The sequence below is a fragment of the Saitoella complicata genome, assembly GCF_001661265.1.
Source record: "Saitoella complicata NRRL Y-17804 unplaced genomic scaffold SAICOscaffold_14, whole genome shotgun sequence".
Taxonomy (NCBI): Eukaryota; Fungi; Ascomycota; class Saitoellomycetes; order Saitoellales; family Saitoellaceae; genus Saitoella; species Saitoella complicata.
Genome location: NW_017567005.1, coordinates 85557 through 106921, shown reverse-complemented (window position 1 = coordinate 106921; position 21365 = coordinate 85557). Strand labels below are relative to the sequence as shown.

Below are 21365 nucleotides of genomic sequence, written 5' to 3'. Positions count from 1 at the left end.
GAAGAATTGGAGGAAGATGAGGTACTTTGCGCCTTGTGCCGTAGCAGCCAACACGGAGCTTGAGCTCGGGGAAGAGGCATTGGATTCCCTTGCAGTTGGTCGATCCTTGATGTTGATTGTCTTGTGGGTTTGACCGGACATGCTGTCCTGGATATTTCGTCGAGGGCAGTTGACGGCCTGTCGAATTCTTGGGGGTGCTCGGGCCGACTGGTATACGACTAGCGTCGTCCCTCGCTGGACCTCTCAGAACAAAATACTCCACCAAATTCCGAGTCTTGACAAAAGAAAGGGAGTTAGGGAGTTCTTTAAACGATGTTAAGGACTTTATTATCAACCAGCACGGCTGCTGTAGTCTTGCTGGGCTTCGCTCCCCTCGCCGTAGCCCACGAACACCACACAGAAGCCATCCCAGAAAACGCCTACGTCTCCAACGACCCCATCGACACAATCCTATGGCTCCACATCGCCTGCATGACACTCGCCTTCGGCATCTTCTTCCCAACAGGAATGGTCCTCGGCCTCACCCGCTCCCGCTGGCACGTCCCACTACAATCCCTCGGCGCAGTACTCGCCGTGGTAGGATACTTCTTAGCACACCACCACAAAGGCCGTGAATTCAAATCAAACATCCACGCAAAATTCGCGCCGTTCGTCATGTTCTTCCTGCTCGGACAAGTCGTCATAGGCATTTACCTCAAACTCCACCTCGAAAAACGTTCCACCCTCCACGACCGTCTCCGCACCTCCATCGTCTTCATCCACGGCCTCATCGGCAAAATCTTCCCCATCATCTCCTGGATCCAAATCGGCTTCGGCGCACTCGCAGGTCTCGGATTCTGCCGCGAAGATCATCTGGGACAATGTCTCGCACACGGCATCATGGGCTCCTCCTTCATCGCCTACGGCGCCGTCATGTCCATCATGCTCCTCGTCGGGCAACCCCTCCTCGCCCGCACCAACCGCTCCCAAGAATTCTTCGATTCCGCAGTCATTGGAGCGTGGGGCTGTGTCAACACCTTCACTGAGCACAGGTGGGGACAAGAGTGGAATCATGGTGACTACCAACATACGAGTATGGGTATCATATGGTGGTGTGCAGGAATCCTCGGCGTTCTACTCTCCCGCCGCGGTGGAAAACCCACGCGGAATATCATTCCGGGCCTCGTCATCTTCCTCACCGGCTGGGCGATGTCCTCACACGTCCAACACCTCGAAGTCTCCTCAAAACTCCACGCCACGTTCGGGTACACCCTCATGGCTGCCGGACTCGCCCGTATTATCGAGGTCGCATTCCTCCTCAGAGACGAGTCCACAGTACTTGAGGGTGAGGTTAACAGCTTTCAATATTTGCCACCTTTTTTGCTGGTCGCAAGCGGAATTCTCTTTATGGGCGCAAACGAGGAACAAATGGCATACCTCAACGCCGTGGGGATCGAAGCAACGTCATACACCCTCGTTCTATACTCCGCCGCGTTCCTCATTTTCTCGTTCATCATCTGCCTCATCAACCTCTGGTCCACCTCTGGCCGGAACGCGGAGGCGGCGAAGAAGGCGAACGGGAATGGGGTCGCTGGAAATGGGCATGTAAGGGATGTGGAGGCGGAGCGGAGAGCGAGGGAGGCGGAGGAGTATGAGCTCGGGGCTCTGCTACATGATGATGATGACGAGGGAGATGAAGAGGAGAGACACAAGAGGACTGCCAATGGCGTTGCATGATACCGCTACCAAAACTTATCGTTTTTCGTAGCTTCAGGATATCTTGATACCAAATGTCTTTCATCCTGCCTGTGAAAATCAGACTCCTCATTCGTTTTACTCATGCTACCGGCGCCGGCGCCTGAGCCTCCTCCTCCTCCTCCCTCTCCTCCTCCTGGCTCTCTATCTGATGGAAATACTCCCCCAACGCAATACACCTCTCATTGAACCCCCTCCGCGCCTGCAATGCCGAATCTCTCCTGTTCTCGTTCGTAGCTCGTGCGAGGTTATCGGAGTATTGTAGTCGTAGCATGTTCTTGAGTTGATCGAAGGTGAAGTGTGGGGGCTGGTGGGTTTTGATAACTTCGAGGAGTCGCTATACCATAATGTTAGTAACAGCAAAAACAATGATTAGGGGAAAGCGTACCGCCGGTCCAAGCTCGTACAACCTCCAGTACTCCGTCGACCTCTCCAACTGCGCATCCGACGGCCCACTCACGAAATTCTTCAAATTCTGCTGCAGAGCAAGGATATTGTGCATCATCTTCAACACACCCACCTTATTGATCAACCTAATCGACTCTCCCGCCAGCGTAACGAGTAACTCGTCAATCAGAACAGCCATCCCTTTGGTGACGAAACGGTATTCCCAATTTGGTAGAGCGCCCGAGAGACGTTCGTCGAGGAGTACTAGGTCTGTGTTGAGGTTGCTCACGTGCGGGTCTGGCTCTACGGTTTTCTCGTCCAGCGAGTAGTTTCCATCAGTTAGTGCGAGTTCGAGGTGATATGTGACGTGTAACCTCATCTCAATCCGGAGAGTAAGTAAGACAGACTCGGCGAGTTGGTCGTACGTCGCCAACAACGCATCAAAGCGACTCGCGAGCTCCTTGGTCAATGGTAGACGTGGTCGATCCTCTGTAGCCCGTTCTGTACTCGCCCCGTTCATCCTTATCGACATGCCATTCTTGTCCTCGATGTGTGCCATCGGCATAACTCGGGCCGACAACCACTTGACACTGTTGTAGAGTGTCACCATCCGGGTAATAAGGCTCACGTCCTGAATGATGGCACCAGCACCCAAAGGCTGGCTGCCTTTGAGTTTTAACTGAACGCCAGTCTCCTTCCTCACGAACTCTTCCCATTCCTCGACGCTGACATTTTCACCCTCCTCCCGCTTCCCCAAGATCGGTCCCACAAGTGCCCTCATCTCCTCCAAGTTAGACCACCTCGCGCTCGTTTTCATATCCTGCGTCGCTCCTTTCATCCCCACCAACTCCCTGAACCGATCATAACACTTCTTGTAGTACTTGCCCAGCATGTCAATCACCAATAAACTGTACTCATCCCGATAATGGCTCATGCTCCCCAGCATTCGACACAAGTTATCAATCAACTCACTCAAAGCGACAGCGGACTTGCCGATTGGGTAGATGGAGACGGTCATCCATGCCTCGTCGATATGGAAACTGTCTTCGCCGCCGATTGCTGAGGCGAACATCTCTCCGACTGTGTCTTCTAGTTGAGGCAGGAACCCGTTCACCAGGAAATCGTCAAAGAAGCCAGTAAATGTCGACGGGCGAAATTTGGAGTTCGGTGGGATTAGGGCCGATATCCGTCGCAAGAGCGCCGTCGTAGGATCCATAAGCGTCCGAATATTGAACACCGACGGCGGGATCAACACCCTATGCCCAGCATTCGTCATCCCATTCGTCACAGTACTCGTACTTGCCGTACTAGCCGCAACTCCGTTCTCCGCAACAAGTCCTGGAACACTCTTGTGCAGAATCCCAATCAAATCCTGTTCATGGTCTGCAATTTTCTCCGCGTTCCCCAACTTCCAGATTCTCGCCCCACGGTCTCTGCTCGACCCCGTGAACAGACTGTCCAAGCTCTTTGCTTGCTGTTCTTTAACGCCCTGAGCTGCTCCAACCTTTTTGATAGGTAGGTTGTCATCGGTGATGTAGTCGTGCAACAAGCCTTTTACCTCACTCTGATAACTTTTCCATACCTCCAAGAACCCAAACGACAGATCCTCCGCGATTCCCGCCAAATCTTCGCGTTGCGCATTCTCAGGCCGTGTCGCGATAATATGGACCACGTCATGGATGGTGCGATGTCCAGTCAACGTTGCGCTAAACTTCGAGTATAACGTCCAGAGCAAATCCTCTAACACATCCCTATTCGTTGGAGAAATGACACGGGCGATCGATATGGGTAGCACAGTCTTCGACTGTAACCGCTTAACGCCGTTCTTTGGCTCCTGACGTCGACCAACCCGTAAACCGCGTCCAAGGTGCCGTCTATCGACTTCCTCGATCGTCTTGTCGACAAGCTGGTAAAGCTCTACCGGCAACCGTTGACTCAACACCTCGAACGCCTTTGGCAGCCGTTCCAAAGCAGCCAGAGATTCGACAAGGAGGCGGATGTACTGAAGGGAGTCAGTTTCCGGGTTCCCAGTTTGCGTTTCTGATGGAGGCTGTGAGAGCTCAGCATCAGTAAAGAGCACAACTCCAGATTTCGAGGTGTTCTGTAATCCCAGTTTGCGGTTCTGACGCGTAAACTGAAGCGCGCCCGTACTTTGGCTATTACCAGCAGAGGAAGGCCGACTGACAGCCGGCAAGTCTTTCTGGCCAGTCTTCCATGCTTCCCACATACCTTCTGTGTACGGACTCTTGAGGTAAACGTGGTTATGGAGTTCCTCCACAAGTACCTCAAACAAACCGGCTTCTTGCTGTTTAAGATACGCGCGTATATCGACTAAGGCACCAACTCCCTCCATCTCCCGCCGCGATATCTGCTTTAGACCGCTTTTCAGTAGAGATACCGCTGCCAAAAAGTTCTTGCTCGCGATGAGCTCGTCCAGACGGTCGGGGATGGAGTGTAATGTCTGGATTCGTCCGATGAGTCGCAGCAGCTCTTTGTACTGCTGACTGCGCTCACTCGACGGTAGCAGATCCGATCTCTGCGCACTCAACTCCTCCCGTGCTTGAAGCAGCCCCTCCTTCATCTGTCGCACATTCTTCTGACTGGCCGAGATAGCCTGCATGATTTGACCATACTTGCCGACAGCGTCGTTGAATCCAAGATAATGCTCGTTCACGATTTCCTGAAGTGATTCGTCAAGCTTTTGTGTCGTGTCCTGGAAGGAATTGAGGTTGCGACCGCGGCCCAGTGACGATTGGGAATCGAGAAGTTGTAAAGCAACAGAGACGGGGTTGCAATTCTCCGAACTCATGAGCGGCCATGTGCGGTCAATATCCCTCAGCACCCCATCCAAGCCGGCATCGTCTCCATTTCCATTGATCCTCTCCCTCGCCATACTCCTGCGTCGCGAGTCGTAATAGTCGTCATAATCGTATCGTTCTGACGGCGGATCTGAAGAGCCATACGGCCTCGCAGTCTCGAACGACTGCTCTAGACTATCCGACGAGCCCATACCATCACCGTTCAATCGCGACATCTCATACCCTTCCCTTACGCGTTCTGTTGGCGGTGACGTTGGGCTGTTTGGGTCACGTGTAAGCCCCTGGGGTTTGTCAACGTTACAAGAGCACTAGGTCAAATGCAGTGTGAACCATGGGTATGACCTGAACCTTATCCAGCGGCTCAGTTGATGAGTGTGAATGACTGATATTCAGATCGCTAACATTACAAGTGGATATTCCAATGCTACAGGTACGTAGGTGTTCTCCCAAAATCAAAACCCAGAACGCCATCATATCACCTCCTCGGCCTCTCCCCTTTTAATGAACAAAGCACAGCAACACCATTCATAAGTCTTTTCAGAGATGCACCGTCAAAATATCACCAGTCGAGAATCCCAAGTTACAGTTTGGGCACCTCCTCTGGCGCGTACTAACCCGGTCATCGATACACTGTTTGCAAAACACATGTCCGCACTGTGCCAACGCAACCTCCTTCCATCTGCTTTGGCACACGGAGCATTTCACCATACCGCGGTAGACCGTGAGCGGGTCTTCGCCATTAGAAACCGTGACGGCCGAAGCCTTGGAGCGCTTGACTTGCACGCGAAGTTCCGCGACGGTTTCTTCAGCGGCACGCCTGGAGGCGGACTCGGATGATAACTGAGCATCCTTAGCAGAGAGCTCTGCGGCAAGCTTCTTGATCTTCTCGTCCAACTCCGCGACCCTGAGTTTGCTCTCGCCCTCCAATCTAACGTACTCCCGATACCGCTTCTCATACCCCTCGTGACTCTCCTGCATCTTCGCAAGTTGTTTCTGGAGGTTGCCCAGCTTGGCTGAAACACTTGCTTCGGCCTCTTTCAACGACTCGATTACTTCAGTTGACTTTGCTGCCTGGTGCTTGAGCGCCTTCATTTCCGCCGAGAGTGTGTCCTTGGATTTCATTGCTGCGAAGTACTTCTGGTCCGCTTTAGCTTTCTGTACGGCACATCATTAGTATGTGGAATATATCAGAACAGACAAATTGTACCTCTGCCTGAAGCCTCTTGAACACCTCTTCCTTCTCCACAATTTCCTCGACTTTGCTCTGACTCTGCCTCATCGCCTTCTCGAATGCGGCTTCCAACGCAGGCAACTCCGCCTTCAAGCTCTCGTTCTGCTTGGTCAACATTGTTACCATCTCCTTCAACTCCTGCTCCGTTTTCCCCTCAACTTCACCCACGATCCCGGTGCCGTCCGTACGCAGCCTTGCCACTTCGGCCTCGAGGGCGTGGATCCGTGCAAGTCGAGTATCCGCAAGGGTGCCGATTTCGCGGATGGATGCGGATTCTTTCTTGGTGGTTTCCTTGAGCACGGATAGGTTTGCTTGTAACTCATCACGCTGAGAACGGACACGGGTCAGGTCTTGATCTAGTCTTGCTGTGTGCGCTGTGCTCTCAGTCAATGCCGCTGTCTGCTCTTCATCGAGTTCGGTACGGAAGGTGTCGCGCTCGGCGTTGAGAGTGGTGTTTTCCTGTCGTAGAGTTTCGTTCAGAAAATCCAGTACCTCGATACGGGCCGAGATCGAGTCGAAGTTGGTTTTCAAAGAGACGTAGGCTGGCAAAGACGTGACGACTTCGTCAGATACCGGACTCGCCAATTCAACCTTCAGCTTCGTGTTCTCCGCAACGACCGCCTCATTCGCCTTCTGCAATTCAGACATCTGTTCTCGGATCTTCTTCAGCACTGCATTCGCCTCCTCCAACTTCTGCGCCGCCTCCGAGTTATCCTTCAAGTCTGCATGTATATCGTCACGTTTTGGGGTAGCCTTTCCTGCTTCCTCTTCCTTCACGTTGGCGTCAGTGTCACGGCCCTCGAGCTTGGCGATAGTCTTGCTGCGTGAGCGGTCCCATTTCTTTTCCAGAGCACGTAGTTTCTCCTTCACGTCGTCCAATTGCTCCTCCGCAACAAGCTTTTCCGACTGTGCGGACTCTAGATCCACCCTCAGCGCCCTGACCTCCGACGACAGACGAGAGCAATCGGCTTTTAGTTTGCTTTGTGGGTCGTCGCCACTGTATTTTAGTAATGCCTTTGCAGTCTCTACAATCCTGCTCTTCTGTTTCTCGAGGTGCGCTGCAAAGGTCTCGCTGTCGCTGAACAGCACACTTGCCAGAATATCTTCTGAAGGATTACTTACGGCTTCGCCAGCAACAATGCGCATCTCATCCAGAAGCTGCGCCCACCACGCGTCAACAACCCGAAGGTGATCTTCATGGTATGTGGACCTCTCCTTCAGGCGAGCAACCTGAGCCTCAGCACGCTCATTCAAGCGCTGATACTCCTTCATCTGGCGCCATATCGCCTCCTTCTGGAAAGTCTATAGAACGTCCGTCGTAAGCATGCATTGATCAGCATTCACCTCCAAAACTACCACATACTTCGATTTCTTCCGCGACATCTGGAGGGAGCTCGTGGTCGAGCTTTTCCCGCTTCAGGGAAGGACCCGAGGTTGAGCCGTCATCCGCAAGGGATCGTTTACGCTCCTCCATGGACAGGGAATGGAAGGGAATTGCGCTGGGTGGTGTACCTTTAGCTGGGCTGGTATTGCATCGCGAGTGCAGCGCCGGGTAATTGAGGCCAGGGTTGCGTGCAGCATAACGAAGGAGGTCGACTGAACGTGTCTCGTATTTTTCGATCTCACCCAGATTCCTATTAAAATAATCCAGAGTTTCCTCCTTGTTCAGTATCCGGGGGTCGAGCTTTTGGCAACGGTACGCTCCCAAGACAATCGATAACGACCCGCTTTCACGGACCATACAAATAACAACACCCTGATCCATCCCCTCTGATCCATCCCCTAACGACTCCTCCATTGCCATGTCCGACGGAACCAACTTCGCGCCTCCTCAGCGGCCGGCACCGAACGTCTCTTCCATCCGTACTCCTCTAACGCCCGCCTCGACACAACCTGCGCGTTCCCGTCCATCGCCATCCTCCTCTACCTCCTTTGGTCGACCCACTAGACCAACGTCCTTTGGTGCGCCGACATCGTTTGGACCACCCAAGACTACGCCTGGATCAGGCGCGGGATCAAGCTCTTTTGGCCGACCAGCAGGATTTGGCAGGCCACAAGCATCAGCGACGTCGTTTGGTGCTCCTACAAGTTTCGGGGCGCCAGCCGTTTCCAGTAGACGTGAATCTACAACTACAGTTGATGATGCGCCGGTACCTACTCCGCCGGCCACTGAGCCCACGAGGGCGGCGCCTGCGACTGAACAGGCGAAGTCGAAGGCACCGACGACTTTTGGTGCATCTACAAGCTTTGGCGCTCCTATGAGTTTTGGAAGACCGGGGGAGAGCAATATTGATCCGCAGCTGCGGGAGATGAATGTGGGTGAAGCAGCAGCTGCTGCTGTGAGTCTTTTGGAGAAGCGAGCCTCGACGACGCATGATGAAGTGGAACCCACCGATAGCACCGCACCCCTCCCCAAACGCCGCCGTCGCTCCAGCGTCACCTCAACAACCTCCGCCGCAACCAACACAACCACAACCTCCCGTGCCCGTGCCCGTGCCCCCCGCCGTACCTCCTCCCGCCGCCAAGCTCGCTCACCCACCCCCGAAAACGCCGAAGACCTAAGAATCGACCCAACGACCCTCTCGATGGCTGATTTGACCAGGGACATCAAGATCGGGAAGAAGAGTTCGAGGTATGATGAGCTAAAGAAGGTTGTTGAGGAGGAGAGTAGGAAGCGGAAGGTTAGGTATCTGGTTAGGAGGGGGAGGATGACGGTTGAGGAGGCGGAGGCGGCGACGAGAGGGGTTACGAACGGGAATGAAGAAGGGCAGGAAGCCGAGGGAGAGCAAGGGGAAGGAGAGGAAGGTGAAAAGAAGGAGGAGGAGGGCACGCCGGCGGCGGAGGATGATGATGAAGAGGAGATCGTGGGCTACATCGACCGCAGCGACGAAGAAGAAGTCGCAAAGCACGATGACGGCGAGGAAGAGGAAGAGGAAGAAGACAACGACGAAGACCACAAGAACGAAACACCTGAAGAACGCATCGCCCGCCTCGCCGCCGCAAACCGCGCAAAACTCCGCGCCTCCGGCCCCACCCAATCCCGCGCTGCCCCCCGCGTCCGAATCGTAAACGGCGCAATCGTCCTCGACGAACAATCCCTCACCATCGACCGCGCAGCCCCGCACACCGATGCCTCCACCCAAAACCTCGAAATCATCACCGAAGACGACACGAATCGTCGTATCACATCTCTCACCTATTCGAAGCGTACGATGGCGACACGGTGGACGAAGGACATGACGGAAGAGTTTTACGAGGCATTGAGGTGTTGGGGAACGGATTTTGAGATGATTACAGGGATGTGGGGTAGTACGTATGGATTTACGAGACGGCAGGTTGTTAATAAGTTTCGGTGTGAAGAGAAGAAAAATTCTGGTCGGGTTACACAGGCTCTTGATCCGAAGAATCGGAAAGAGGTGGATATGGAGGCCTACGCACTCGCAAGCGGACAAACCTTCCGTCCCGTCGAAGAGATCAACCAAGAACTCGAACAATTCACACGCGAGATGGAAGAGGCCCGTCTACGACAAGCAGAAGAGACCCGAGCCCGAGCGGAAGCGCAGAGGGCTGTACAGGAAGCCAATGCAAAGGCTGCGGAGGGTGGGAAGAAGGGTAGGGGTAAGAAAAAGGTGGAGATTGAGAGTGAGGAGGTGGTGTTGACGCTGAGTGATATTGAGCGTGAGAAGGAGGAGGAAGAGGAGGAGAGGGCGAGGAAGGAGGCGGAGGAGGAGGAGTATGGGTGGTAGATGGGCTCGTTTTTTGGATTGCATGTTTTTGGGATATGAATGTTTTCTTAGATTTTTTGTCGTTTTTGTATTACTGGGTGCACGCGGCGGCGCGCCCGCGCGGAAAGGAAGGGGAAGCTGGTGTTATCTGCGGTATTCAGGGTATACTTTGGATATATATACAATCGCTCTCGTATCTTTCGTTCTCTGACCAATTCAGTCGTCTCCAATTCCAGCCTCATGCCTTGGTCAAGGTGGCCTCACGCCGAATGGTCTCCTTCCCGCTATTGAACTTAACGAGATAGCAAGGCTCGTTGGGGTACTTGGATTTCGGAGTAGGGTCGGCCCTTTTCTGGACGGTGACGGGGATAATGTTTTTGCCAAGCTTCAGGGTGACTTTGTCTCCTGGGTTGAGATCTCTCAGGTAGGCAGTTGTCCTGAACTGTGGGTGAATAGGCTTGTCAGTTGTGGCCAGCAATAGGGAGGAAGAGTGACCATACCTGTCTGATGGCACCCTGGAAGAGGGAAGGAGCACGTCTCATGGAAAGCATTGCTGTAAAACGTGAAGGGTTGTGTGTGTTGTGTTGTGTGTGTTGTGTTGTGTGTGTTGGTGTTCTGTTGCGCTTATCGGCTGGTCCCGCGATGACGCACCAACCGACACCCCGTTGGAAAGTACGCATTATAGGCATGAATATTGATCGTTCGAAGTACTAAATTCAGACCATTAGCATTCACTTTCTTCGGCCTGTCAGCTCATAAGGTTGCAGTAACTCGCATCCTCACTGCACCCCTCGAGGCCGACGTAACCCCCTCCCCTCCTCCTCCGCCCCACCATTCACCTGTGGAAGACGATGTCCTCTGAGAAGTTCAACCCGGACAACCACCTCATCCTCGAACAACCCCTCCTAAAACTCCCCCATGCACTTCACGAATCAGTATTCCGCGCTTCCCGCGTCGCGATCGACCGAGAAACGACAAACTTGACGAAATCAATCGCTGTGGTGGAGAAGGAGGTAGGGAAGGAGGGCGGAGTGGAAAATGCGCTGAAGGGGATTGAGGGGATGATTGGGCGGATGCAGGGATTGAAGAGGAAGGTATGTCTCTTTACTCCTGGCATGATGTCCGCCGGGGTGTATGCTGACCAATGTGAATAGCTCGGGAAACTCCAGATCGAAGAGCAAACAATCCTAACCTCAACCAAGTCCCGCCTCTCTTATCTCTCTGAACTCTCCACAATGACAACCACCACTTCCCCAACCTACGACCGCTGGAATCAAACCCGCCTCGACCGCCTCATCATCGACTACATGCTCCGTCAAGGCCTCACATCCTCCGCCGCCTCCCTCGCACAGAATCGCGGAATTGAAGAACTTGTGGATGTGGAGGTTTTTGTGAAGGCGAGGGGTGTGGAGAGGAGTTTGAGGGCTGAGAGAGGGGTGGGCGAGGCATTGGGGTGGTGTGGGGAGAATCGGAAGGTGTTGGTGAAGAATGGGATTGGGGTCAGACCTACCTCCTATCCTTCGCATGAGTTGAAGGCTGACATGTTGTGACAGAGTGATCTTGAATTCGAGCTGAGGTTGCAGGAGTTCATCGAACTCGTCCGCGCCGACAAGAAACTCGAGGCAATCGCCTACTACCGGAAACATCTCACCCCACACGCCGCAACACATATGCCACGTATCCAACAAGCCGCGGCACTACTGGCATACCCGCCCTCCACGACCGTCCAACCATATGCAGACCTCTATTCCGATGCACGATGGGATACCCTAGCAGACTTATTCGTCAAAGCGCATCATGCGCTGTACGCACTCCCTAACCCGCCACTTCTGCACGTCGCCCTATCAGCGGGCCTCTCGGCTCTCAAAACTCCATCTTGCGCTTGTTCCTCTGATTCGAATACCTCCGCTGCAGCGATGGCAGCGGCAGGAACGAACACGAGCACCAACTGCCCAATCTGTTCCCCCGAAATGGCCGGTTTAGCCGAGAACGTCCCCTTCGCACACCACATCCACTCAACCCTCGTCGATACCCTCGCGCCCACTCTCTCGTCCTCGGAATGTCCAGGAGCCGCAGGAGGAGGTGCAACTGCGCGGATGGAAGGCGAGAACGAACCGGTTGTGCTGCCGAACGGAAGGGTATATGGACGGCGAAGTTTGAGGATTTGGAATGAGAATATAGGGTTGAGGGGGGAGGAGGACGGGGGTAGGGGGGTTGTTAGGGATCCGAGGAGTGGGGAGGAGTTTCCGGAGGATGACGTTAGGAAGGTTTTCGTCATGTAGTCCGTCTATGTCTTCCTTATGTTTCTGGGTTTTGGTTAGGTATGGCGTTTGCTTTCGTTGATTTTGATTATAAGGGTAGAGGATGAATTGACTATTCTTCATCATCACTATCGGCCGGCGCCCCCTTCTTCTTCTTCTTCTTGTTCTTCGCGGCATCATGTCTCTCACCCTCATCCCTCTCGAAAACCCAGATCCTCGCTCTCCTTTCCTCACCCTTCCATCCCTTTTCGCTGACCCCATCCTGCCATCCGATTGTTCGTCGATGACCGTATCCCGGGAAGGCTTCACCCACGAAATCTCCTGATTGCCGGACGCGGAGGCCCTGTTCTTTCGCGAGATCGCGGATGCGCCAGAGTGTGTAAGGAGAAGAGTCGGCGAGGGAGACGACGATTGTCCCGGTGCGGCTGAGGATTGGTTGTGCCGACTCGAAAAACCCGAGCAAGAGTTTCTGGTTAACCGCAACATTCCGATCCTGATCCTTAATCCCCGCCCCAACATGCGGGAAATTGAACACGATACAATCATATTTCTTTCCCAACCCTTTCAGGGTCTTGTTCTTATCCAACTTTGTCGCGTCGAGTTCGTGGAGGACGATTGAGCCTAGGTCTTTGAGGGTTTGGATGTGGATGGGTGCGTCGGGGTATTTTTGGGTGAGGAGGGTGAGGGAGTCGTGGGTTGTTGCTGTTAGTTGGGTAGCGAATTCCAAGTGGTGTTCGGCGACGGAGGCGGAGAAGGAGAGGTTGCCATCGCCGACAACCAAGATCGTGTCTTCCTTCTTGAATGGGATGAATTGTTTCCGTGGCTTTTGAGGTTTCTTCTTCGCGTCGGCGTCGGTCGCGGCAGAGGGTGCATCGGCGGACGTAGATTTAACGGTGACTTTCTCCCCGATGAGGGATCGTTCAATCTTTTTCTTGGTGGGAGCAGTTTTGGCGTAAGGGTTGTTTGCGACTTTCTTTGCTTGGTCTGCGTTGTACTTTTTCTCGGCCTTGTGGGTGGTGAGGAGGGCTGCGAGACCCTTCTTTGACTTCTTTGACTTGGGCATTGTGATTGAGGATTCGTACGGAGATCGAGGGAAGGATTGATCCGAGGAGGGAGGTGTAACGTAGAATACAGTTCGTATCGGTGCCACCCCCAGCCACCTCGAGCCCTTGCAAATATACGACCGTACGATATACCAGCTAGTAACCCCCCTATTCTCAAATTTGATTACCGTGACGATGTCGATCGAAGGAGAGGACGCTTCGTTCCGAGCTTGCCAGTCTGTGCTCCTTAATTTGCATCGGCCATTGATCGTTCGTCCGTGAAACGCTGCACCGCCGAAATGAACAATCACTCTATCCGGGACCGCGCCGTATAGCGATCGATGTTTCGTCATAAAAGACATGAAGCTTTTCAAAGGGGTCGACCTCGACCGTAGTGATCTCCGTCGGGGGCTGTTTAGGCGGTTGTATCGTTTCACACGCGTCTCGGTGCTAATGAGAAAGTCGTCCGTGCACCCCCATGCTCCCTTCAGTGATGATGCAATGCCTGGAACGATTTCTTCGAAAAGGAGGTATCAAAACCATGCGAAGGACGATCTTTCGATCGGAACAGCCGGCACTGCCCCATGATCTTTACGTACGACGGGGCTCGGCCTCGCTTGTATCCGTCCTGTGTTAAATCAGCATCTTGGCGTACGACCTGCGGATAGCATAAAAGGGAGCTGTTCGCCATCTCCGGTTCTTCTGTCTCGCGAGACTAAACCGACCATGCCCCGTCTGTCACTCTTCGCGGCTTTCGCCGCTGCCTCCGGCTTCGTCCTCTCCGCCATCGCCCATCCGGGTCATCAGCATCATGCTCGTGGTTGGATATCTCGCCATCAAGCTCTCGGTAAACGCGCAACTATCACTCCTGACCAAACCTGTGGAGCCACCAATGGTTACTTCTGTGCGGCCGGCGAATGGTGCTCGGCGTCCGGATGGTGCGGTACTGGTACGGCTTATCAGGACAACTGCCAGGCAGCCTACGGGGGGTCTGGCACGACTTGTCCTTCCACGGTCGCTTACGGGTCACCCTCTCCTGACAACACGTGCGGAGGGACAAATGGCTACGTCTGCGGGGCCGGGTTGTACTGTTCTCAGTCTGGCTACTGCGGTAATACTAGCGATTACATCACCAATTGTCAAGCTGCCTTTTGTGGTACGGGCACGTCGTGCGCAACATCCACCTCATCCGCTGCTTCGTCCGGCGTCTCGACTGACGGTACTTGCGGTGGTACGCAGGGCCTCAAATGCCCAGATAGTCAATGTTGTTCTGATGCTGGATATTGCGGAACCGGTGAGGCGTGGTGCGATTCGTCCAACTGTCAGCCTGCTTATGGGTACTGCGATCCCGTTTACGTTCCTGCTGGCTCGAACACTTCGACCGTTGCGAGGCCTCAGTTGGGAAGTGTCCAGTATGGGGGAGCTGGTATCTATGATTGTGTCAGCGAGACTCAGGTCGCGGTGCGTATTCTTATGCGAGCCAATATTTGTTCTCTTGCTGATTAGTTGTTGCTCAGCTTACCTTTGACGATGGTCCCTACCTGTACACCACTAATATCCTTGAGCTGCTCAAGAATCACAGTGCTGTCGCTACGTTCTTCATTACTGGTAACAACCTCGGGAAGGGTCCCATCGACAACACCAGTCTTCCATGGGCCTCCATGATCCAAGAGGCGTACGCCAATGGAAACCAAATTGCCAGTCATACCTGGACTCACCCAGACCTCTCTACCCTTTCCGTCGCTGAGCAAAAGTACGAAATGGAACTCAACGAGATGGCGTTGCGCAATATCCTTGGGTTCTTTCCCACTTATATGCGCCCGCCGTACTCTTCTTGCACGGCTGAGTCTGGTTGTGAAGATACCATGAACGGGATGGGATACCACGTTATCTACTTCGACGTCGATTCGGATGACTATAATCAGGATGCTCCCAACCTCATTCAGAACTCGAAGAACTGGGTCAAGGGCAACCTAACCGACGCGAATTCTGACAACCGCCTCGTCATCATGCACGACATTCATTACCAGACTTCGTACAACTTGACAACGTACGTCTTGGAGCTTTGCAAGACGATGGGGTTGGAGTTCATTACTGTTGGGGAGTGTCTTGGAGATCCGGAGGCGAACTGGTATCGCTCGTCTTCGCCCGCTTCTGCCACTCCCAGCGCTTCGACTGTCAAAACTGCAACTGCGACGTCCAAGACGACCACCACCACGCCTAAAGCAACTGCTACCACGTCCAAGACGACGACTACTACTGTCAAGACGACCACTACTGCCAAAGCAGCTACGACATCGCCTAAGCAGATTACCACAACATCGAAGAAGGCTACCACTACGGCGAAGAAGACTACTGTCACTGGGCGTAATGGGGCTCCCTCGAATGGGAAGAATGGTGGATACAATGGCGTCAATGGCGGCGGACACGGTCGTTAAGCTTGCAATGTCAAGGGAGTGGAATGGATATTCTGCACGCTCGCTTAGGGTTTTTGAAGAATTTTGTGCCACGTGGTATTTTGTAACAATAATCAGTTACTGTGCGAGTGACTCTGTGTCATTCACTAACGGATATTCTGGGTATAATTCTGTGCTTCATCGGACACGCTGTTTCCTTCCTCTGAATCATCTCCCCTTCCCCGGTCTGACACTCCGGGGTATGAGGCTTACGGTTGACATGGCCTTCGTCAGTCCAGCGAGGTCATCATTTCCGGTGTTCTTGTTCGCTACTGGTGTAGGCTGACTGACTGCAGCTTTCTCTGGTGCTCCTGGTGGAAGGACTTCCTGTTTCCTAGACTTACCCTCTCGCAGAGCACGTGGCTGCTCGATTGTTTGCTTTTGGTGTCTGAAAATGGCCATGTTTTCTTCTTGGCTAATGGATGCAGCCATTGGGGCTGCCTCTGTCGGTTTGTCGATCTCCGTTGAGCCTTCCGTCGACTTGGTATTCCTCGCTGTCCTTGGTGACTCGCTTCCGCCATGTTTTGGCTGTGCATGCTGCCGCCGCCATGGGCCGTCCGCTTTCCTCGCATTCGGAGTAGTCAACAAGTTTGTCGATTTGGAAAGCCCGAAATTGACCAAGTTGAAGTTATACTCCCTCAAAAACTCATGTTTCCCAACGAGATGCTCAATCCGCTTCTTCCAGCTCTTGTACATCTTCGGACACCCCTCCACGAAGCATCCATACACTGACTCTCCCTTTGCTTTCCGTGCTGACCAAAATGGATCGTGGTTTTCTGCAAGGTGGAGTTCGAGGAGACGTGGTGAGGGAAGGTTGGTGCGGCAGGTGAAGCAGACGTTTGAGTGGTATGTGTGGAAGTGGGATTCGTAGGCCGTGATGTTTGGGAAGGTCTTAGGACACAAGTTGCAGGCGGGTGGGTGATAGCAGGTTACAGATTGATACTGGGAGGTTCTGCGTGGACTTGTTAGCTGCCTGTATCAAGGATTAGAGAGAATTTGATATGCACGAACCTGTCCTGATCAACATCACCATCGACCCGCTGGGCCTTGGAGGCATCGCCTGTGTCATGGATATTCTCCGTATCAGACGCTTCCGAGGACTCGTCTTCACTCAGAGATCGTTTCATTTACTTTGGAGATGAATTGTTGACGGATCGGATCGCATCTGCCCCTGTAACGTTGCCAGGATGACCGCGCCAGGTGCCCAAGACAGCCCGCTTGCTGTGAAACACAAGTTCTACTATTTCCGTCTGCCTTTCTTCTTACAGTATCAACGCACTCGCTTCCTGGTATGTCACCTTCGCACAGTGCACCGCCTCAGTCGCCAAGCAAGGGAAGGCAACGCGTGCCAAATGCATGCTTCCGCCCCACTTGAGACGGAGAACCCAGCCGCCAATATCATCACATAAATTGGTCATCTACCCCGCTCGTCATCCACTCTTCTCTTTTCCCCTAGACATCCTCCGTGCCATCTCTTCCTCCGTTTACCGCGACTCTATCAGTATGTTGGCGTCCATCGTTCCCGTCGTCCTGGCCTTCGCTGCCTCCGTCTCCGCCCTATCCGCCGAGGTCCCGGCTTGTGCTAACACTTGTGCTTCGAGCGTGACCTCCGGGTCTTGCGCCGCGTTCGATATCTCGTGTTACTGTACCACTGACAGCTACATGGTGCGTTCTCCTTCATCCACGGGCTACGCTCACGGTCCGGAGCCGTAGCCGCGCATTCACCCCGGGTAATCAGTGCTAAATAGCATACAGTCTGACATCGCAGCCTGTGTTATTTCCTCCTGCCCCCAGTCCGACGTAAACACCGCCCTCGAACTCGCCTACCAAGCCTGCGAAGCCGTCTCCGTCGAACTCCCCGCTCCCTCCGCCGCTCTCTCCTCCCTTGGCGTCTCCACCGGCTCTGTCACCCTCCCCGCAACCTTCGACGGTGTGACTTTTGCTACTGCACTTCCTGCTCCCTCCGGTGCTGCTGCATCTGCCGCGTCTGCTGCAAGTGGAAGTGGGAGTGCGAGTGCTGCTGCCAGTGCGTCTAGCAGGGCGAGCAGCGTTAGCAATATGGTGTTGAGTGGATCGAGGTCCACGGCTACTGCGGTGGCGTCGAGTGTTGTTGCTGCGAACAGTGGTGCAATGGGTCAGGGATCTGAGAACCGTGTGATGTTGGCTGCTTGTGTCGTCTTGGCCGGTGTTGGTGCCGTTATGGCTCTCTAATTCGATGCGATGGGGAAAGATGAACTGCAGGAGATATAGGTAGATTGGAGACGATATATGGAAGGTAGAGCAGTCATCTTGGACGGACTTTCTTTGGGCATTGAGCGTTGTGTTTTGCGTTAATGATTGCAGGATTTCGAATGTCAGTCTCGCCTGTTGAAGGTCAGACACCTCGAGCTGAAACTATTCATAATCTTGACCATTTGTCACTTCGATCTCAGCTTCATCCTTATCAGCTTCTTTAAGGTTCTGTCGCCTGACTTGTACCCAGCCCCGTGCACCAGCCTGAACACGTCGACGCTACGGAGCGACCTCAGGACAGCGCAGCGTCTCGAGTCTCAACCACCACCCCTCGACCAATTCGAATCAGCAACCATGTCCGGAGGTGCGATCCCTCATTCATCCCTTCCAATTCATCTTCTAACACGTATATCTACACAGTCCGATTCTTGGACCTGGTCAAGCCCTTCCAGCAAGTCCTTCCCGAAATCCAAGCGCCTGACCGTAAGGTCCCCTTCAACCAGCGCGTTCTCTGGACCGCCGTCACTCTCCTTATCTTCCTCGTCCTCTCCCAGGTTCCTCTTTATGGTATCGTCTCCTCCGATGCGTCTGATCCGCTTTTCTGGATGCGAATGATCCTCGCGTCCAACCGCGGTACGCTTATGGAGTTGGGTATTTCTCCCATTGTTACCTCTGGAATGGTGATTCAGCTTTTGGCGGGATCTCATATGATTGATGTCAACTTGGATTTGAAGAGTGACCGTGAGCTTTACCAGACTGCTCAGAAGTGTATGTTGCTATCAATCTCCGATACTCCACTGCGCATGGTCTAATTCATGATATCCAGTGTTCGCTATCATCATCTCTTTCGGTCAGGCTACTGTTTACGTTCTTACCGGTCTCTACGGCCAGCCCAAGGACCTTGGTGCCGGTGTATGTCTTTTGTTGATCCTCCAGCTTGTCGCTGCTGGTCTCATCGTCATCCTCCTCGACGAGCTCCTCCAGAAGGGCTACGGTCTCGGCTCCGGTATCTCCCTCTTCATCGCCACCAACGTCTGCGAGACCATCGTCTGGAAGGCATTCTCCCCCACCACCGTCAACACCGGTCGTGGTGCCCAGTTCGAGGGTGCGATCGTCGCGCTCTTCCACCTCCTCCTCACCCGCTCCGACAAGACCCATGCGCTCAAGGAGGCTTTCTACCGCCAGAACTTGCCTAACGTGATGAACCTCCTCGCCACCGTCCTTGTCTTCGCGGTCGTTATCTACCTCCAGGGATTCCGTGTCGAGATCCCCGTCAAGTCCAACCGTTTCCGTGGACAGCGTGGTACTTACCCCGTCAAGTTGTTCTACACCTCCAACATGCCCCTCATGCTCCAATCTGCGTTGACCTCCAACATCTTTCTCGTCTCCCAGATGTTGTGGAACCGCTTCCCCGACAACATCCTCGTCCGTCTTCTCGGTGCTTGGGATGCGCGTGAGGGTACCGCTCAGCTACGCGCTGTCTCCGGATTGGCGTACTACATGTCCCCTCCCCTCTCTCTCAAGGAGGCTCTCTTGGACCCCGTCCACACTGCCCTCTACATTTCCTTCATGCTCTTCGCCTGCGCCCTCTTCTCCAAGACCTGGATTGAGGTCTCCGGTTCCTCCCCCCGCGATGTCGCCAAGCAGCTCAAGGACCAGCAAATGGTCATCGCCGGCCACCGCGAGCAGTCTATGTACAAGGAACTCCGTCGCGTCATCCCTACCGCTGCTGCGTTCGGTGGAGCCTGTATTGGTGCTCTTGCGGTCGCTTCCGACCTTTTGGGTGCGCTGGGAAGTGGAACGAGTATTTTGTTGGCTGTGACGATTATTTATTCGTACTTTGAGATTGCGATGAAGGAGGGTAACTCGCAGTTGGCGGGTATGGGTGACCTTTTGGGATAAGCTGTTGAACGATAGTGATATGTGTTTGAGTTGGAATGATAGGAGATGGAGAGCTGGAAAAAGTTGCATTTGATGGACTATTGAGTACGCGAAGCGAGGAGACCGTTTTTGGAAAGGAATGGATTTTGTTTATATTTGTTGCATTATTGTAATGATACCAAGTGAGAAGAGAGCTGTATCTGAAAAAGCAAGTGCACGCCGTATATCTAATCCTGTAAGCCAAACCCATGCATCCCTGTAAGTAACCGAAAAACCTCAAACTGTAGCTGTAGTTGTAGCTGTACTCTAAATGTATCATCTTGTCTTGCTCTTGTCATTCTATTCTATAGCATCATGATCAAGCCCTCACCTCTTTCACACGCGGCGCCTCCGCCTCATCCACGAAAAACTGGACCATGTTGGCCAAGGCCTTTAACTCCCTCAATCCCTCGCGAACCATGATGGAATGCTCTCCATCCTTGCAAACGGGGGCATACAACCAACTATGACACCCCTTCTGAATCCTCAACGCCGCCGAATCCCTCTCCAGCTCCTGCTGTAGCACCGCCGGCGAGGAGATGAGGAATGTGGAGTATAGACGACGATCAAGGAATTCTGTATGCGTCGTGGGAAAGGAGTAATACGTCTCATCCACAGGCGCAAGAGAATATGGCCGCGCACTCTCCCCCAAATCCCAAAACTGGTGGAGAAGTTGCGCGATCGTCGGGGCGTGGGAGATACGGAGGCGGTAAGGCCACTCCCCCCTCTCGTACTTTTTCTTGATGAGTTGGGAACCGAGGAGCATTGTATAACCGCCTTTCTTGGATTCAGCGATGATGAGGTCGAGGGGGGTTTGGAAGAAGACCATGTCGTAGGAGGTGGGGGTGCTGGGGCGGAAGACGAACCACTCTGTGTGTCCCAGGACTGAATACGTCCCAGGCGTATTCGGTGGTTTCGCACTGCTGTGTGCTTCGAAATATAGAACCTTTTCGAGAGTCTGGGACCAGGCTAGGACAGCGGCTTTAGCGTCTGTGCCCGTGATGAGGGAGGAGGGTTGTGTCGCGGGGACGCCGTAGTCATCGTTTTCGGTAGGCATGGGAGGGTACTGGAGGTTGTAGTCCCAAGCTAGGGAGCGTTCCGCGATGTGAACTTGGACTGCTGAAACGTTTGTAGGCAGCGGAGAAAGCCGCGTAAGGGTCCTGTGGAGGTAAAGGTAGGACATGGTGGATGTTGCTGGTGGTTGTTTGGGGTGTATGCGCTCTTGAAAGGCTATAACCTCGGAACGAAGAGGGCGTCGGAGGTGTATGCTGTCAAGGATGGACAGTCTTTGTTTTCGTGAAAAGTTTTGAGTTCCTCGGAGTGTATGCGGTTATGTAATCCGAGGCGTGCCGATGGTGGACCGAGTGGGCTCAGCTGTTTCACCGTCTCTCCTTGCTGTTCTTCAGCCTTTACCGGACTGTATGCTCAAGTGCTGGTCTACCCTGTCTACATGCTAGGAGGTGAAGGGCCTTTATACCACCCCATCACTCTTTTGCTGAGTCGGGGGGTCTCAGTGCTTCGAGGGCGAATGACGAATTTCATGTGATAGGCGATCGC

General features: G+C 53.6%; 11 protein-coding genes across 11 annotated transcripts; 6 read left to right on the top strand and 5 right to left on the bottom strand.

The window, feature by feature from the left end:
* The first annotated feature begins 276 nt into the window (after positions 1 to 276).
* SAICODRAFT_30635 (integral membrane protein-like protein) lies at positions 277 to 1804 on the top strand. The gene has a single exon (XM_019167727.1). The coding sequence runs from the start codon at positions 313 to 315 to the stop codon at positions 1714 to 1716; it is 1404 nt and encodes a 467-aa protein (XP_019023590.1). The 5' UTR covers positions 277 to 312; the 3' UTR covers positions 1717 to 1804.
* Positions 1805 to 1816: 12 nt separating this feature from the next.
* Positions 1817 to 5014, bottom strand: SAICODRAFT_57779 (uncharacterized protein; the record flags this gene model as incomplete). Its single annotated transcript, XM_019169558.1, has 2 exons — positions 1817 to 2071; positions 2123 to 5014. 2 exons carry the CDS (start codon positions 5012 to 5014, stop codon positions 1817 to 1819), a joined length of 3147 nt encoding a protein of 1048 aa, XP_019023589.1.
* Positions 5015 to 5310: 296 nt separating this feature from the next.
* Positions 5311 to 7678, bottom strand: SAICODRAFT_19664 (BRE1-domain-containing protein). Its single transcript, XM_019166140.1, has 3 exons — positions 7535 to 7678; positions 6148 to 7473; positions 5311 to 6095 (listed from the first exon to the last, which is right to left on the bottom strand). Exons 1-3 carry the CDS (start codon positions 7643 to 7645, stop codon positions 5478 to 5480), a joined length of 2055 nt encoding a protein of 684 aa, XP_019023588.1. The 5' UTR covers positions 7646 to 7678; the 3' UTR covers positions 5311 to 5477.
* A 295-nt stretch (positions 7679 to 7973) lies between these two features.
* On the top strand, positions 7974 to 9917 carry SAICODRAFT_7906 (uncharacterized protein; the record flags this gene model as incomplete). The annotated part of the gene is made up of 1 exon (XM_019171139.1): positions 7974 to 9917. One exon carries the CDS (start codon positions 7974 to 7976, stop codon positions 9915 to 9917), a length of 1944 nt encoding a protein of 647 aa, XP_019023587.1.
* A 766-nt stretch (positions 9918 to 10683) lies between these two features.
* Positions 10684 to 12178, top strand: SAICODRAFT_93328 (uncharacterized protein; the record flags this gene model as incomplete). Its single annotated transcript, XM_019171866.1, has 5 exons — positions 10684 to 10990; positions 11051 to 11395; positions 11450 to 11780; positions 11820 to 11957; positions 12000 to 12178. Exons 1-5 carry the CDS (start codon positions 10748 to 10750, stop codon positions 12176 to 12178), a joined length of 1236 nt encoding a protein of 411 aa, XP_019023586.1. The 5' UTR covers positions 10684 to 10747.
* A 181-nt stretch (positions 12179 to 12359) lies between these two features.
* SAICODRAFT_42104 (uncharacterized protein) lies at positions 12360 to 12992 on the bottom strand (the record flags this gene model as incomplete). The annotated part of the gene is made up of 1 exon (XM_019168688.1): positions 12360 to 12992. A coding segment is annotated over one exon (633 nt), but the record flags the coding sequence as incomplete, so codon positions are not given.
* A 934-nt stretch (positions 12993 to 13926) lies between these two features.
* SAICODRAFT_25786 (glycoside hydrolase/deacetylase) lies at positions 13927 to 15638 on the top strand (the record flags this gene model as incomplete). The annotated part of the gene is made up of 2 exons (XM_019166881.1): positions 13927 to 14661; positions 14718 to 15638. The coding sequence occupies 2 exons, from the start codon at positions 13927 to 13929 to the stop codon at positions 15636 to 15638; spliced, it is 1656 nt and encodes a 551-aa protein (XP_019023584.1).
* Positions 15639 to 15802: 164 nt separating this feature from the next.
* On the bottom strand, positions 15803 to 16989 carry SAICODRAFT_66091 (uncharacterized protein). Its single transcript, XM_019170193.1, has 2 exons — positions 16668 to 16989; positions 15803 to 16608 (listed from the first exon to the last, which is right to left on the bottom strand). The coding sequence occupies exons 1-2, from the start codon at positions 16781 to 16783 to the stop codon at positions 15825 to 15827; spliced, it is 900 nt and encodes a 299-aa protein (XP_019023583.1). The 5' UTR covers positions 16784 to 16989; the 3' UTR covers positions 15803 to 15824.
* Positions 16990 to 17032: 43 nt separating this feature from the next.
* On the top strand, positions 17033 to 17877 carry SAICODRAFT_30629 (uncharacterized protein). The gene is made up of 2 exons (XM_019167726.1): positions 17033 to 17321; positions 17412 to 17877. Exons 1-2 carry the CDS (start codon positions 17160 to 17162, stop codon positions 17865 to 17867), a joined length of 618 nt encoding a protein of 205 aa, XP_019023582.1. The 5' UTR covers positions 17033 to 17159; the 3' UTR covers positions 17868 to 17877.
* On the top strand, positions 17850 to 19896 carry SAICODRAFT_93317 (SecY protein). The gene is made up of 3 exons (XM_019171865.1): positions 17850 to 18252; positions 18309 to 18656; positions 18715 to 19896. Exons 1-3 carry the CDS (start codon positions 18243 to 18245, stop codon positions 19788 to 19790), a joined length of 1434 nt encoding a protein of 477 aa, XP_019023581.1. The 5' UTR covers positions 17850 to 18242; the 3' UTR covers positions 19791 to 19896.
* Positions 19897 to 20127: 231 nt separating this feature from the next.
* SAICODRAFT_25783 (uncharacterized protein) lies at positions 20128 to 20991 on the bottom strand (the record flags this gene model as incomplete). Its single annotated transcript, XM_019166880.1, has 1 exon — positions 20128 to 20991. The coding sequence occupies one exon, from the start codon at positions 20989 to 20991 to the stop codon at positions 20128 to 20130; it is 864 nt and encodes a 287-aa protein (XP_019023580.1).
* Between the last annotated feature and the right edge of the window lie 374 nt (positions 20992 to 21365).